The 16,926-nt window shown below is 44.7% G+C and overlaps 1 protein-coding gene across 1 annotated transcript in view; it reads left to right on the forward strand.

The window, feature by feature from the left end:
• Window positions 1-16,926, forward strand: part of MUSK (muscle associated receptor tyrosine kinase) — a 54,688-nt gene that overhangs the window by 29,858 nt on the left and 7,904 nt on the right. The window contains 7 exon segments of the mRNA XM_059492658.1: window positions 1,188-1,454; window positions 6,172-6,347; window positions 6,767-6,790; window positions 11,673-11,865; window positions 12,192-12,240; window positions 12,242-12,265; window positions 12,267-12,376. Of these exon segments, the coding sequence (XP_059348641.1) occupies window positions 1,188-1,454; window positions 6,172-6,347; window positions 6,767-6,790; window positions 11,673-11,865; window positions 12,192-12,240; window positions 12,242-12,265; window positions 12,267-12,376 (843 nt within the window).

Genomic DNA, 16,926 nt, shown 5'->3' on the forward strand with positions numbered 1-16,926 from the left:
AGTAAAAGGCAAAGATACAAATAGCTCTGTTGACTGCTCCAAATGGTTGGCATGTTGTGAATTGAACTCTCTGACCCCAGTTACACTGACCGAATGGCAGTGGGGACAGCTGCACCCAGCCTCCTCTCTGCCCTGATTTGGCCATGCCCCACACACAGGCAGTCTGTTTTCACAGCTTTGCCTCCCGTATCCAGGACTCTGCATTACCCACGGGCTGCCTGGGCAGAGGGCACCTCCTCACCTGCAGTCCTGGCTGCTGGTGGGTGACTGTGGGAGCCACTGGAAGCATGGCTGGTCTGTGCACTGCCCTTGCCCTGCTGCTTGCTTTTGATGGCCATGGGGAGGAAGGGAGGAAGGGAGGAAGGGAGGGGGGAGAGATCTCCTTCCAGATACAAATAACATGGGAATGATAAATGGCCCTGAAAGAAGATGACCCTACTGCGATTTTACTGCTCCTGCATAGCTCTGTCTCCATGCTATGTGTCAGGACTTAGCAAAATGGGAGATGTGGTGAAAAGATGCATCTTGCAGAAAAACACCAGGAAGGAAAACACAAAGACTTGTGCCTTCCTCATCTCTGAGATCCCCAGTTAAAGGTGTGGAAGAAAGACAGGTCAGGAGTGGTGCAGGATCTCTGGAAGGGCAGGCAGGAGCTTGGTCTGACCTTGTGTAAAACTCCCTGGTACACGATGGGTTGAACTTACCTGGCTCCTGTTCATCAAGTCGATCTTACATTAAACTCTAACTCTTGTTAGACAGCAGAGTGAAAAATCCTGAGTTATCACAGAACTGCAAGCAAAGCAAGCAAGCAGCATGGCTGATCCCTACAGCAGGGAAGCAGGAAAGTAAAGTACTTTCCCACTAGAGCCCAGGGGCAGGGTAAGGGGCCATGCTAGGTCATGGTTCTCTGTGATTGCTCAGCCTTCAGTCCACTTACAACTTTAACAACACTTGGTCAGAGCCTCCTCCCTGGAGCTCACCTGGGCTGGTAGCAGGGTACCCTGCAGAATGTTCATTCTTGTGTTATATTAGCTGGTTTTAGGGGTATAAACATCTACCATGTCCTCTGCCCTCTGTTAGCTTTACACATGCCACTTTATTCAGAAACAGGGCCATTGTGCTCCTGCAGCTGTTTAGGTCTGTGAGCTTACTCTGTGTCTCTGTGTGTGTGCTCTTGTCCCCGACAGCAAGCTGTACAAGGGTGACGCAGGCTACTGCAGCACATACAGAGGTGAGGTGTGTAGTGCTATCTTGGCGAAGAATGCTCTTGTTTTCTTCAACTCCTCGTATGCTGACCCAGAGGAGACCCAAGAGCTGCTTGTGCACACTGCCTGGACTGAACTGAAAATGGTGAGTTCATTCTGCCAACCGGCTGCTGAGTCTCTGCTGTGTAACTACATCTTCCAGGAGTGCAATCCCTCGGGAGCTGGGCCAGCTCCAAAGCCAGTGTGCAGGTAAATGAAGAAAAACATGCTCATATTTCACTTTCATTTTGTGGGGATGTGTATGCAGCAGGGGAGTGGTGAGGGACTGTCCAGGCTTGCTTGCAGTAGCAAGTGAAGCTGAGTGAAGCTGGGCCCTCTAGCTTTGCACAGGCTTTCCCTTTGCTCTCTCCTCTGTACACACAGACTGATTCAGCTCTCACTGTGCTCATTGCTAGGGTGTGGTCTGAATTTGAAGTCCAGACCTCTACATTACATCAGGTTTTGGAGGATTGTGTTGAAAAGAAGTATCCATTTGAATTGCATAAGTAGTTTCAATAATTCATGTTGTTTTCTGTTATTGTTATCTTACTAGGCCAGTATCTATATTTTTTATTACTATAAAGAGTAATTGCTTCTTTCAAATTTTGACTAAATGCAGCTCCAGAAGATGCAACAAATCTGGCTGAGGCAATATATCAATCATTTAGTACTTCCTGCTATGACAAAAATGTGACAAAAATGATGAGACCAGAGACATTACCTGTGTAGCTGAACCTGATAAAACCAAAACTAAAATGTGGTTATTGTATCCTTCTGTATGCAGAGAAATGTGCATTGAAATTGACAGGGAACCTGAGGAGTCCAAAGCATCTCTTACTATAGCTAATCTACTGTTGACAGGTATTTGTAAACACATCCCAGTGACAGACACTACTCTCTCCTTACACAACCTCCTGAGCAGCCCTTTCCTCGTTGCTCCTTGGCCTCCCACCATGGTCATGGAGGCGAGTTTCTTTCTTTCCTCTTTGCAGTGAAATTTTACATCCTTCCCAAATTCTCTCACTAGATTAAAACAGGTTTTCCCGAGCCCTGCACACAGCTTTTGCTCTTCTGCCCAGTCCAGGTTTGGTTATTTTTAACTGAAACAGAATTATGATTGCCTGCTGTGCTTTGCAGAGGACAGCCCCGCACACACATAGCAGGGTGAAGCTTTCTTTTTCCTGTCATGTTCAGCCCCTAAAAGAGTAGTCATAACCCATACCAGATTTGGGCAGCTGACATCCCTGCCTAAAGTGCACTGCTTTGATCTTGTCCCCCTTGAAACACATTTTAAAATAATATTCAGATCTGCATTTACTGGAAGAGTAGCCCCAGCTCTAGTGTCCCAAATAAGAATATAAACCTTTTCTACAGACATGGCAAGCACACTGCTGGATGGACTTGTGGCTGATGTCTAATGGCAATAATTTCTCCAGTTATGTAGGGGCTTTTTAAGACAATTGGCAACATGTTGGTTTTGTAATTGGGACCTTTTTTGTTGCTTCTCCTTTAACACCTCTAAAACAAAGGCGCAGAGGAAAATCCCACTGTGAATATTGACCATACATTTGGCTTTCTACTTGGTACCTATGCTGCCTTATATCCTAGGAAACATTATTATGTGCTACTATCCAGAGATAATAATGCAGCCAAGTACTACCATTTGCTTTTTGCTGGCAGGCTCCTCCCTGCCACCTCAATATTCTGCTCTTTGTCATTGTGCCCTTAAATACATGACCACTCTGCCTTTTTTCAAGACCTGTGACAGTATTTGTATCTCAGCCACACATGCATTAACAACACATTAGTCAGCTAAGGGTTTTGCATATTGCTCTGCAAAGTATTTCAGTTAGATCTTGGCCTTGCTTCATTTACCCCTGCCCATGAGTGGCCCTGCAGGACCAGAACTCACAGTGATTTGACTGAAGACCTGTACTTCTGGGGCACTTCTAAAGTCAGAATTGTATAAACTAACATAAATATTCACTTGATCTTGATGCACCTGAGCTAACAGTTACAACATCTGCTAATATATCTAAATGTTAATGGGCTTGCCTGGAACCATTTTTCTTCAAATCCATGAGTCAATGTTGGTTTTTATTAATTATGCCTTCCTCCTTTGACCCTAATTTTAATGCAGCTTTCTTTATAAGAAAAGTTCTGGAACAGCATCCTTCCTGATTCCTGTCCTCAGAGAGCATCAGCTGGACAGCAGTTCTTCCAGAGCCCAATACTCCTTTTGATAACTCAGACATCTTATGGACTTCTTTATGGCTGAGAGAGGTCTGGGGGCTCTTGAAGACATCTCACATGGTCTTGGTCACTTTCCAGTTCTCTTAACTTCTTTTTACTGACAACTTTATAGCTTTCTGCAGAAGCTGGCTAGACTACACAAGTTTTCAGCTGAAATACTTCATGAGTAAGAATTTAACTCTCTCCAATGCGGGAGAGATCTCCCAGTTTTTCAGGGACATACTGCCCTCAATATATGACCATGTATTTGCATATTATTATTTATTTTCTGCACCAATTTTTCTTTTCTATGTTGTTTTTTAATTTCATTTTGTTTGGAAGCTAGCTAGCAAGAATAACAACTGACAGGCTGAGTAAAACTTTTCTAAAAGTAATTGGGGGGTAAAATAGGATGAAATGAAACACAAGAAAACCACATGGGAAAAGTTCACTCAATGTAAATTTAGATGCAAATGGATTAAAATGAGAGTTTTTAAGGGAAAGTGATATCTCATCTCATAATTCTTGATTACATCTGCCTCTTGTTGCTGGCTGCTATTGCAATAGCAGAACAACCCCCAGTTTCTGTTTCAATCACTGCTGATAGGAAGTGATCAGGCTGTAGGGAACAGTCCTGTGTTGGGGAAAGTTTTTCCTTGTTTGGGTCTGTGTGTCCCCATCTCCCCTTACATAGTCTCTTGTGTTCCCTAGAAACACTACTGGCACACTTGCTATCTTCTGCCATTACTGCTCTTTGTCCATCTGTCATTTCCATGACATAACATTTCTAATAATAACCTGAAGTAATCTTTGCCTCAGCAAACCCTCTGTGCGCAGCATTGGGTGCTACAACAGCGGTGTGAACACATCCAGGAGTGACTGACCACCCTCCCTCTGGCTGTGTTACCACTCTTCCAGGGCGCAGATAACCTTCCTTTAGCCCTGGAGCAGACAGTGCTGCAGAAGAATGGTCTTCTGCATTTTGCAATTGAAGACTGAAAAAAGGGCTTATTTAACGGTGCTTGGGATCCAGCAATGAACAGAGCTAATTCAGTCCAGATCTCCCAGGTCTCAGCCAGTGCTTCAAATGCAAGTTTTTCTCATTTCCCTATCTAAGTATTTCTTTACTTCACAAGGTCACTCCTGTTCCACATGTTGTTTAACATAAAAAAAATAAACTTGCCATCTGGCCGCATTCTGGCTTCCATGGAAGGGAGGAAGGAATAAGCCAGGACTGGCTAAAACCAAGCACAGAGTACCTGGGAATTGATGACTTCAGCCTGCTGAATTGAGGGGCATCCATTACTGTTGCAGAAAAGCTGTTTCTCTAGTAGAATTCTCAATGACCCCCTTCCTTCAGGTGCTTTAGAGGGTTGTTAGCCATTGCTGACGTTCATGACCATCTGCTCTTGCCAAAATTGTTGTATAATTAAGGAGGTTGCATCAACCGACCAGGTGGTGAATTTGGCTAAATCCTTCCCCACACATCCCAGAAGTACATTTTGCTTTCTGCATCATTGTGTGATGAGTTGTGGATCTGGGAAAGGCTCCAGCTGAGCTGTGCAAAAGAAATCTCTGCACATGACCTTAAAGTTGATTTTGTAACTCAGGCTCTCAAGAATGGCTACATAAATAAGCAAATCACTGATAAATTGACCAATATAATAAATCCACAAATTTCCCAGAATGGTGTGTTTTCTTTTTTTTCTTTTCCTTTTTTTCTAGTGCAAGTATTTCTACCTCGCCCTTTTCCACAAACAATTTCTCATATAAGGCCCATTTAAAAATCCAATGCACTTCTTGCCAGTGAATATTTCACATTGTTATGGAGGCAACACATTAGGTGGGAGACAGGTCACTTTTTTACCAGGCAATTTGCAGATATCTATAGAGAAAAAAATGGATTTAAAGTTGTTGCCTGTAGACACAATTAAAAAATTCTGGGGTTTTATTCAGTGAGATTAAAAGTATATGCAAATATCTAATATAAGAAGGTTAAGAATTGCAGCTCACCTTTTGCTTTTAGTAGATGACAGAAGCCAAGTGAGGTTTTAGGATATATTGAAAAATTCTAACTAGAAATGAGAAGGAGACTATTTACAAGAGCATGTAGTGACAGGACGGGGGGAATGCCTTCAAACTGAAAGAGGTTTAGATTAAATAATAGGAAGAAATTATTTACTGTGAGGATAGTGAGAGACTGGCACAGGTGGCCCAGGGAAGCTGTGTATGCCTCATTCCTGGAAGTGTCCAATGCCAGGTTGGATGGGGCTTTGAGCTACCTGGTCAAGTGGAAGCTGCCCCTGTCCATGGCAGGAAATTGGAAATAGATGATCTTTGATGTCTCTTTCAACACAAACCATTCTATGATTCTATGATGTTTATTAGAAGAACATGTGAAAAAAATCTGTAGAAAAAGATTGGAATGAACTCCTCATAGTTTGGTGCGTGTTGTGTTTTGAGCATAACACTGCTTCATTAAAAATGTAGGTTTGTATGTTTCTTAAAGGAAGCTGTTGCATTTCATACAGTTTCTTTTATGGTTTATGAGCCAGACACTCTGGCTTTAAAGAAGTGTCACCCCATTAATGGATTTCTGTCAGCTTGATAACCCCTGCACTTCACTGCTAAGTGCAGCCTTTTTTTTTCAAGCCATTGACAGCTGTATTTCACTGTTTTTTGCAAAACAACGTAGAGAGAATTGCCTTGCTGTAAAGGATCTCTACTGCTTTAAGGAATGGCTCTCAATGGAGGAGAACTCTCAGAAGGGGATTTACAAGCCAGGTCTGATGCTGCTCACTCTTCCTGAATGCAACAGGTTGCCCAGCCTGCACCAGAGTCCCAGCTCCTGTACCCGCATCCCTTTCTTTGGTAAGATGGCACATGCTGCTGATTGTCCAGAGAACTGTGCTCTTGGTAAGGGAGAGGGGAAGGGTACGATCCATAATTTACAGCTAAAGTAAAAGCTGATGGTGGGTATGGTCCTGTCAGCACCTCCTGTGCATGGAATTGTGGTGGCTGCTGTTGCTGTTTGCCTCTCTCATGCAACCAGGGTGTGGGAAAAATCCCTCAAATAAATAAAGCCTGGATCTTTACTGGGAAGATCATAACAATCCTGAAAAACAGTCTTAATGATAGCAAAGTTGCCACTTAGGTGCCTTTACAAAGAATTAAGCTGTTTAAGCACTGCTAGGGAGGGAATCTTTTCCTGTAACATGCTTCTAAGTGAGCATCTGGTGATATTGCTTCCTAGACAATCCCTCCTTACATCTTGTCTTGTCTTTTTACAGATTTTAAGAAGGAGAATATAACCAGTAAGTAGACTGCTCCAGACTCTATGTTTTTAGAGACAGAATATTCTTTATTGAAGCTGCCATTTGCACATGTTTTTGTGTTTTCTGCTGGTCCTGGCTGGCTGAATTTAGATGTTACTGAGGAATATCTGGGTTTCCATGACTGAGGCATGGGGAAACACATTTCCAGCTCTTTGGAGGTTGGGGAGACCATGGGCTGGTAACTTTTTATGAGATAGGCATGCTGGTTTTAGATGGTACCCTTCTCTCCAGCTGTTTCCTTTTCTATCTACCCATTGCCTATCATTCCCCTCTATCTATATTTGGATTTCTGATTCTGAGGTCATTCCAGCCTTGTATGTTAACAATAGGCTGGCCTTGCAAGACCTTAAGCTCCCAGCTCTCTCCTCAAATCACCTCTGAAGTCTGGCTGTTTCTTGTATGAGCCTCCCATGGCCAGTGGTGAGACCCAGACATGTCCTGCAGTGCTGCTTTGACTTCTGTCAGGCTCCCCCCTGCTGCTGGTTGTGGCTGAAGCATGCACACCCAACTCTTGCACTCGTGTGCAATTGCAGTTTCAAGCTCAGCCACTGACCTTGCCTCATTGGAAAAAGGAATCTCTCTTTTGCCAGGCATCTAAGCAGGTGAGGTTTGCAGATTTTGCAGTGGTTCACACCTTATGTATGCAGAGAGAGGCAAAGTGAAAAAAAAAAAAGGAAATAAAGAATATTGGGTATATTCTCTCATGGAAGGATCTTGGCTTCACCTGACAACCCCAGACCTAGGGGCCTGGTGATGCAGACATGGAGACAAGGGGTTCAGAACCCTCTGGGCCAGTGCCTACAGCCTGCAAGGGCAGCCATCCCTGCCCTGGTGGAGGAACCGCAAGAGAGAGGCGTCAGCATATGACAGGAGCATTTGTGGGGCGGCTTCAGTCTCCCCACAGTTGTTTCAGGATATAACCTCTGTCTCCTGTGTATTGTGTATGCATGAACTTTTCTGTTCAGCTTCCACAGCATTTTCCCAGAGTGGCATTGCATAAATGTACACTATTCAGTCATGAACCAGGAAGATATAATAGTAACATTTTAGTAATATTCACCCCTCTTTTTTCTTTAGACCCACTGTTATGTGCACAGGGGTTTGTTGAGCATGAACTGAACTGTTTTCTAGCTTATTATCAAATTATGCATTAATGTCCAGGTGGACCAGCTATATTATTCCTCTGTCCTCATTGTAGGAAGACAGTCTATGAAAACATCTGCATTTCCAGAGTATGAAAGATTCAGAGGTTCTTGGTGTTGCTCCTGCCCCTAAAGGTCTCTACATTATTCTTTTAAGGTGTACCACTGACATTTATTTCAAATCTGTGCAGAAATCTTTTCCTTGTTTATTACTAGCTGTGTCATGAGGTATGTTTCAGGCACTGCTTTCCTTGTCTTTGAATGTGAAACAAGTAAATTCTCATCTCAGGTACACAAGTATGTTCCAGGACAGTTTAACACCTCTGATTAGGATGTTGCACCTCTGCAGAGCTACAGGTGCTGGTCATGTGGGGCTGCTATCTTATTACAAATGTGAGTCATAAATGGTATTTATGTATCAGCCAAAGAAATCCACCTTAGAGTATTTTACTTTGCATTTGTCATGGGTTTAAATCCTCTACTGAAGTGTTTAGATGCCTCAGGGCTACATGAACTCAATCTTTTGTGTAAGCTCACTGGACTGGAGTTAACACTTTAAAGGCAGTGTGCCTACCTACAGGTGTATAGTGTCTGCTACCTGCTGAAGCCTCAGTAAGCTGAGATTCTATCACGATATACAACTGCAACCTGAGTGCAAGAAGAAAACAGCAGATAGTCATGATGCTGTGTTGGCTATGGTCCTGGTACATGAGAAAGAGTACAATCTACAAAGACAGATAGCCTTGTGTCAAATTTGGGTCAACCCTTACACAAAGCTTTCAAGAAGATGAAAAGTATTTTCTTAAAAAAGTCATTATTTTAGAACACATCACGTTTCTTCTTGTTCTTCTTTATTCCTGAGCTGTGAGATTATGAACATAATAGAAAATAAAATTATGACAAAAGAATGTGCTGGTTTGTTAATTTTTCAAGGCTAACAATGCAATGGACCTTAATATATGCCATCTATTACAATGTTAGCCGCAGCTCAGCTGAGTTTAGAAATTAGGTACTATGTATTGAAATCTGTAAGGCTGCATCTCCTCTGCTGTCTTTCTGCTTCCTAGATTATGCCAGCATACATTAAACTCTCCTATGGGGACAGGTGTATGTGAGGACATATGTCCTGTGAGGACATTAATGCATATTCCTGCAGTAAAATCTCAAGATTTTCTGCCTAATTTTTCTGCAGCTGGAACAAGCCCTGTGTATGCAGTGACCACACTATCTTCATTATAAAGAACATTCTTTTATACTGATACCATTCCTTAAATCATAGTTCAGATCATATTTCAGGGTATTGTCTCCATGCATGCTGAAAATCATAGGCTGTTTCCAAATAATCAAAGAGGATAAGCACTGCAGAGAAGCAGGAGGAAGGCACCCTTATGAATTCCAGCTCCCTGCTACCAACCTGAGGAATATGAGTGTCTTCCTATTAGTGCCCCAGTAAAAATGCAGGCTGTGAATCATGGAACCAGTGCTGTGATTTGCTTTCTGCCTTGGTTTGGCTAGAGTGGATTCAGTGCGGTTCTGCCCTGCACTTTCTGCATGATGTGCTGTGAACTATGTAGCTGCAGCTCAACCATCACAGACCCATGGCCTATTTTCTCAATCTGAGAGAGCTGCAGTGCCCTCTTTGAAGTTTTACCAGATTTCTGCCTATGTATTGAGTGCAAAATCCATTAGAGAGTAAACAGGAGGCTAAGCAGTACCCTATCTGTGTTGTCTAGTCCTTCTGTGTGCTTCACATCTGATGCTGTCAGATGGTCTCACGTAACAACATGAACTTTATTCTTGTGAGCATCTGCTGCAGGACATGTTCTGAAATGCTTTGACCCTACAGGTGTTTTTCTCTTCCAGGGACTTGCTACAGTGGCAATGGCCAGTTTTACCAGGGCACAGCCAATGTCACAGCATCTGGCATTCCCTGCCAGAAGTGGAGTGATCAGGTGAGTGTCAGTGTGAGATGCACCAAATGGAGAGCTGTGTTCGAGGTTTGCTTTTCCAAGGAGTTTCTCAGAGTCAGGCAACCCAGTCTCAGTGCAAGGGATGAGCAGGGAACAAGTTGCCTTCATTCTTGAGCTCATTTTATAACCTCATCATATTTCAATCTGCAAGTTCTCCTTACTGTGTCAAGATGTGTTCTCTGTCATTTCAGGCAACCAAATGGCTGTTTCACCAAAGGCTCTGTCTTGCTTCCCTCCTTTGGGTTTTCTTTTAATTTTGTTTTAATAATAACAGCATGGAAAATTATGCTGAAACACTAATACAATTTGCTTCCTTCCCCAAGGCTCCCCATATGCACAGGAGGACTCCTCAGGTTTTCCCAGAGCTGTCCGATGCTGAGAATTACTGCCGCAACCCAGGAGGTGAGAATGAGCGTCCCTGGTGCTACACAAAGGATCCAGCTGTGACCTGGGAATACTGCAGCGTGTCTCCCTGTGGAGATGGTAGGCAACTGCACTTTATGATTTCTGCCACTGTGGCTGTTCCGGGGCCATGCTAGGTGTTTGCATCCTGGGTACACCAATCTGTTCTGTCCTCTGGATTCAGCTAGTTCTAGGTCTTCTCACAGATTCACTCAGCATCTTTAATGAGAAGGTTTAATGTGCCCCATGAAGAGGGGAAAATAAAGACAGATGAATCAAGCATCTTGCCCTAGGTTATAAAAATGCTAAAGATGAAGTGAAATGTCCTGTGGTACTCTGAAAAATTGATTTGTCACACTGTTTAGAAGGTGGGGCTTCAGGTTGTTTTCCAAAGTTGTTTAGTTGTTTAGTTTAGGGTGATTTTTTCCAGTAAGACTGCCCTCCCCCCCTCCCCTCCCCCAAGTTCCCCAATTTAAACTAAAAATAAGCCATTAAAAGATGGAAGCCTCTTTGGTTTTTGATGTAGAAGCTAAGTATTCCTGTAATTTCTTGTTCAAAACCAGAAAATTTCTTTAAAATATTTCATCCAAGATTCCCAGTTTCTGGATTTCAGTGCTCAGAAATAAGACTGCATTTGGAAACTTACTGCACTTATGTTCTATGGACATAAGTGAACACAAGTAATTTTTAGTTTAGCTGACAACTAAGAAGAGTTTAAATTTCTTTCTGTTCTCAAACACTGCATGCAGAGAACAGCATTTTCTAGAATATCTCAGAAGGCACTCCACAGGTAGTTATGTGATTTTTTCCCTAATAATTCATCTAAGTGTGCTTTAAACTAGTTTTCCACATTTTCCCCATAAAGACACTGAGATGCAAACTGTTGGGGGTAAGAGGATATTTTGGGAAAGTATCACTCTGTACTTACTTGGTCTTACAGTCCTCCCGGCAGATTCCTTTTAGGACACATGATACATTGTGGTTTACATTGTACAGCACCATTGATCTTTCCCACTGCAGACATTACTATATTTGAATACTGTTGAGACTGTTAGATGTGAACTTCCCATTTGTAACTCTTCCAAATATTCTATACTAAAACTGTGTTCCCAGCTTAATGGGCACTATATATTGGTCGTACCAGATCTTGGATTTTCTCATGTGGCAAAACAAATGGGTTTTTCTTCCTGCAAGCCAAGCTTCCCTAGTATGGTCCTCTCATGTGGTCATAGGGCTGTGTGTAATGTCAGTAATTTCCAGGGTGACAAGTTAGCTTCGTAAATTCCTCTTAGAGAAAGCTCTATAAATGAGCAGAGGCATAACCCTCTGATTTTATTTGCATTACAGCATTGTTATCACTGGGAACAAGAAAACCAAGTGGAGAGACTCTAAATCTTCCCCCTCCTCCTCCTCCATTTTCCCCTACATACTCCATGACTGTTATCATCTCGATCATCTCCAGCTTTGCCCTGGTCGTGATCTTTGGCATTATCACCCTGGTTTGCTGCCGTCGTCGAAAACAGTGGAAAAACAAAAAAAGGTAAAGCTTGGAACTTAATTCAGTGCAAGAAATGCTGCTTTGGAAAAAGAGCTTTCTTGTTTCTGAGAGAAAAGTCCTGTGAACACCTGTGAGGGGACAGCAGCCCTCCCTCTGCTTGTGTCAGCCCAGTGTTAGTTCTGTTGAACTCCTGTGCCAGAGCAGAAGGTGGTGACTAGGGACATGGACACCTTGCTGCAAGGTTCCTTCAGTAGCCCTGCTGCACCTTCTTTTCTCATCAAATAAATAAACTCAGGAGGAGATGAAGCTGGACTGAGGGTTGTGCACACACTGACCAAAAATCTCTCCGTTGTTTTAGAGAGTCGGAGACACCCAACTCTCACCACTCTGCCCTCCGAACTGCTCCTGGACCGGCTGCAACCCCAACCCCATGTACCAGCGCAATGCCTCTTCTCCTCAATCCAAAATTGCTTAGCCTGGAGTATCCCAGGAACAACATTGAATATGTGAGAGATATTGGGGAGGGAGCATTTGGGAGAGTCTTCCAGGCCAGGTAAGCAGTCTCTTTGTGAGTCTTCTTTATCTGAAGGTACTTGTGAAAAAAATCAGCATGGAAATCATCCTCCATCCATCCATCCATCCATCCATCCATCCATCCATCCACCTCAAATGCATGGGTACCAAATGGTATACAACACTCAGGTTTGAAGAATTGTTTTTGTTGTCCACTGCTATCTGTCAATATTTGTTAAACTTTTGCCGCAAATTTATCTTTTCTACTCTCTGTAGATATAATGCCTTACTGACATTATCTGGTGTAAAAGTTCAGCTAAATTTTGCCAAGTGTACCGCCTGAAGTTCTTGCATTTCCAGTATTTATGAATTGTCAGTGTTTGGTGATCTCCATTATAACACCAGTACTGACCTGTGTAATTACCATAAAAGTCTTTGTATCGTGCTATGGTTCAGTCCAAACTGAATTGCAATTTGATTCTGTGGCAAAACCAAACTAAACCAAAAATCCCCTAAAAACCCTCCCTGCATAGGCCAGTGGGGAGATAGGCAATGGTTGTGTGTCTGTGGTGTCCCAGCCTTAATGGAAAATGCACACCCAGGATTTGCAGATGCTTGTAGGTGAAAGGAATTGCAAAAGTCAGAGTATCTGCAAAAGTGTACAAATTTTTATTAGTAAATTACACACCTTCCATGGAAATAGGTCTTTTATTGTCCCTGACCTCCTATATAAGCACAGGGCAGTGGTTTTGAATAAAAGGGTACTGTGAAAAGGAACAGAGACAAAAAAGATGGATTAAATATGGAAGGAGAAAAGAAAGAAAAGAAAGAAAGAAACAAGAAAGAAAGAAAGAAAGAAAGAAAGAAAGAAAGAAAGAAAGAAAGAAAGAAAGAAAGAGAGAGAGAGAGAGAGAGAGAGAGAGAGAGAGAGAGAAAGAAAGAAAGAAAGAAAGAAAGAAGAGAAAGAAAAAGAAAGAAAGAAGAAAGAAAGAAAGAAAGAAAGAAAGAAAGAAAGAAGAAAGAAAGAAAGAAAGAAAGAAAGAAAGAAAGAAAGAAGAAAGAAAGAAAGAAAGAAAGGAAGTGCGGAAGGAGAAGGAAGTGCGGAAGGAAGTGCGGAAGGAAGTGGCGGAAGGAAGGAAGGAAGTGGCGGAAGGAAGTGCGGAAGAAGTGGCGGAAGGAAGGAAGTGGCGGAAGGGAAGTGCGGAAGGAAGTGGCGGAAGGAAGGAAGGAAGTGGCGGAAGGAAGTGGCGGAAGGAGTGGCGGAAGGAAGTGGCGGAAGGAAGTGGGCGGAAGGAAGTGGCGGAAGGAAGGAAGGAAGGAAGGAAGGAAGGAAGGAAGGAAGGAAGGAAGGGGGCGGAAGGAAGGAAGTGGCGGAAGGAAGGAAGTGGCGGAAGGAAGTGGCGGAAGGAAGGAAGGAAGTGCGGAAGGAAGGAAGGAAGTGGCGGAAGGAAGTGGCGGAAGGAAGGAAGGAAGTGGCGGAAGGAAGTGGCGGAAGGAAGTGGCGGAAGGAAGTGGCGGAAGGAAGTGCGGAAGGAAGTGGCGGAAGGAAGGAAGTGGCGGAAGGAAGGAAGTGGCGAAGGAAGGAAGTGGCGGAAGGAAGTGGCGGAAGGAAGTGGCGGAAGGAAGTGGCGGAAGGAAGGAAGGAAGGAAGGAAGGAAGGAAGGAAGGAAGGAAGGAAGTGGCGGAAGGAAGGAAGGAAGGAAGGAAGGAAGGAAGGAAGGAAGGAAGGAAGGAAGGAAGGAAGGAAGGAAGGAAGGAAGGAAGTGGCGGAAGGAAGGAAGTGGCGGAAGGAAGGAAGTGGCGGAAGGAAGTGGCGGAAGGAAGGAAGGAAGGAAGTGGCGGAAGGAAGGAAGGAAGTGGCGGAAGGAAGTGGCGGAAGGAAGGAAGGAAGTGGCGGAAGGAAGGAAGTGGCGGAAGGAAGTGGCGGAAGGAAGTGGCGGAAGGAAGTGGTGGAAGGAAGGAAGTGGCGGAAGGAAGGAAGTGGCGAAGGAAGTGGCGGAAGGAAGTGGCGGAAGGAAGTGCGGAAGGAAGTGGCGGAAGGAAGTGGCGGAAGGAAGTGGCGGAAGGAAGTGGCGGAAGGAAGTGGCGGAAGGAAGTGCGGAAGGAAGTGGCGGAAGGAAGGAAGGAAGGAAGGAAGGAAGGAAGGAAGGAAGGAAGGAAGGAAGGAAGGAAGGAAGGAAGGAAGGAAGGAAGGAAGTGGCGGAAGGAAGGAAGGAAGGAAGGAAGGAAGGAAGGAAGGAAGGAAGGAAGGAAGGAAGGAAGGAAGGAAGGAAGGAAGGAAGTGGTGGAAGGAAGGAAGGAAGGAAGTGCGGAAGGAAGGAAGTGGCGGAAGGAAGTGGCGGAAGGAAGTGGCGGAAGGAAGTGCGGAAGGAAGTGGCGGAAGGAAGTGGCGGAAGGAAGTGGCGGAAGGAAGTGGCGGAAGGAAGTGGCGGAAGGAAGGAAGGAAGGGAAGTGGCGGGAAGGAAGAAGTGGCGGAAGGAAGTGGCGGAAGGAAGTGCGGAAGGAAGTGGCGGAAGGAAGTGGCGGAAGGAAGTGGCGGAAGGAAGTGGCGGAAGGAAGGAAGGAAGTGGCGGAAGGAAGGAAGAAGTGGCGGAAGGAAGGAAGGAAGTGGCGGAAGGAAGGAAGGAAGGAAGTGGCGGAAGGAAGGAAGGAAGGAAGAAGGAAGGAAGGAAGGAAGAAGGAAGGAAGTGCGGAAGGAAGGAAGTGGCGGAAGGAAGTGGCGGAAGGAAGTGGCGGAAGGAAGTGGCGGAAGGAAGTGGCGGAAGGAAGTGGCGGAAGGAAGGAAGGAAGTGGCGGAAGGAAGGAAGGAAGTGGCGGAAGGAAGGAAGGAAGGAAGGAAGGAAGGAAGGAAGGAAGGAAGGAAGGAAGGAAGGAAGGAAGGAAGGAAGGAAGGAAGGAAGGAAGGAGTGGCGGAAGGAAGGAAGGAAGGAAGTGGCGGAAGGAAGGAAGGAAGGAAGTGGCGGAAGGAAGTGGCGGAAGGAAGTGGCGGAAGGAAGGAAGAAAGTGTCGGAAGGAAGTGGCGGAAGGAAGTGGCGGAAGGAAGTGCGGAAGGAAGTGGCGGAAGGAAGTGGCGGAAGGAAGGAAGTGGCGAAGGAAGGAAGGAAGGAAGGAAGGAAGGAAGGAAGGAAGTGGCAGAAGGATGTGGCGGAGGAAGTGGCGGAAGGAAGTGGCGGAAGGAAGGAAGGAAGTGGCGGAAGGAAGGAAGTGGCGGAAGGAAGGAAGTGGCGGAAGGAAGGGAAGGAAGTGGCGGAAGGGGAAGTGGCGGAAGTGGCGGAAGTGGCGGAAGTGGCGAAGTGGCGGAAGTGGCGGAAGGAAGGAAGTGGCGGAAGTGGCGGAAGGAAGGAAGTGGCGGAAGGAAGTGGCGGAAGGAAGGAAGTGGCGGAAGGAAGGAATGGCGAGGAAGTGGCGGAAGGAAGTGGCGGAAGGAAGTGGCGGAAGGAAGTGGCGGAAGGAAGTGGCGGAAGTGGCGGAAGTGGCGGAAGTGGGCGGAAGGAAGGAAGGAAGGAAGGAAGGAAGGAAGGAAGGAAGTGGCGGAAGGAAGTGGCGGAAGGAAGTGGCGGAAGGAAGTGGCGGAAGGAAGTGGCGGAAGGAAGTGGCGGAAGTGGCGGAAGTGCGAAGTGGCGGAAGTGGCGGAAGGAAGGAAGAAAAAGAAAGAAAGAAAGAAAGAAAGAAAGGAAAGAAAGAAAGAAAGGAAAGAAAGAAAGAAAGAAAGAAAGAAAGAAAGAAAGAAAGAAAGAAAGAAAGAAAGAAAGAAAGAAAGAAAGAAAGAAAGAAAGAAAGAAAGAAAGAAAGAAAGAAAGAAAGAAAGAAAGAAAGAAAGAAAGAAAGAAAGAAAGAAAGAAAGAAAGAAAGAAAGAAAGAAAGAAAGAAAGAAAAGTGGTGGAAGGAAGGAAAAAAGGAAGCAGAGAAGGAAAAAAGGAAAAAAGATCAGTGGTCCTGGCTCCACCATCAACTCAGCTGATAGAAAGTTTATGGTCCTGGGGCACATGTGTGTCTAGGCTTTGTGAGGGTACCTTTTTATAGTAAAATTTATGTGCCCTGGAGCTAATTTCCTCACTTTCTATACAAAGTGGGTTATTATGGCAGCCCCTTCTTCCAGACCTTTCTGGAAATGATTTAGGGGCTTTAGGGTCTTGGGTGCTCTTGATCCCCCCTTGCAGTCCATTCCACCTACTTCTCAGCCTCATTCCTGCACCTCTGACGCTGGTGTTGTGCTTATCTCCAGGAGCCAGAACAAGGACACTTGTCTCAGAAAAATGTTGCCCTACCTCTTTATGGCCCCTTCCTGCTGCCATAACAATGCTTGGTTGGCTCCATGGCTATCTGGATATCAGTGTTTGAGTAACACACATAAATTCCTTTATCTCTGGACTTCCTCAGTGTCCCCTTCAATTAGTTTCTCACTTTTTATTTTTGGAATTTGCAGCCACTGTTACCTGTTTTAAACCTGAGATATTAGATGACAGCCCAGTTCTGATATTACCATGGGAAGTGAGGCTGTGCACTTTTACAAATGTGGAAAATCTTTAATTGACAACCCCAAAAGTGAGGAGGATAGAAGATATCTAGTTTTTCTTGACAGAATCCATA

The sequence above is a fragment of the Ammospiza nelsoni genome, chromosome Z (genome assembly GCF_027579445.1).
Source record: "Ammospiza nelsoni isolate bAmmNel1 chromosome Z, bAmmNel1.pri, whole genome shotgun sequence".
Classification (NCBI taxonomy): domain Eukaryota; kingdom Metazoa; phylum Chordata; class Aves; order Passeriformes; family Passerellidae; genus Ammospiza; species Ammospiza nelsoni.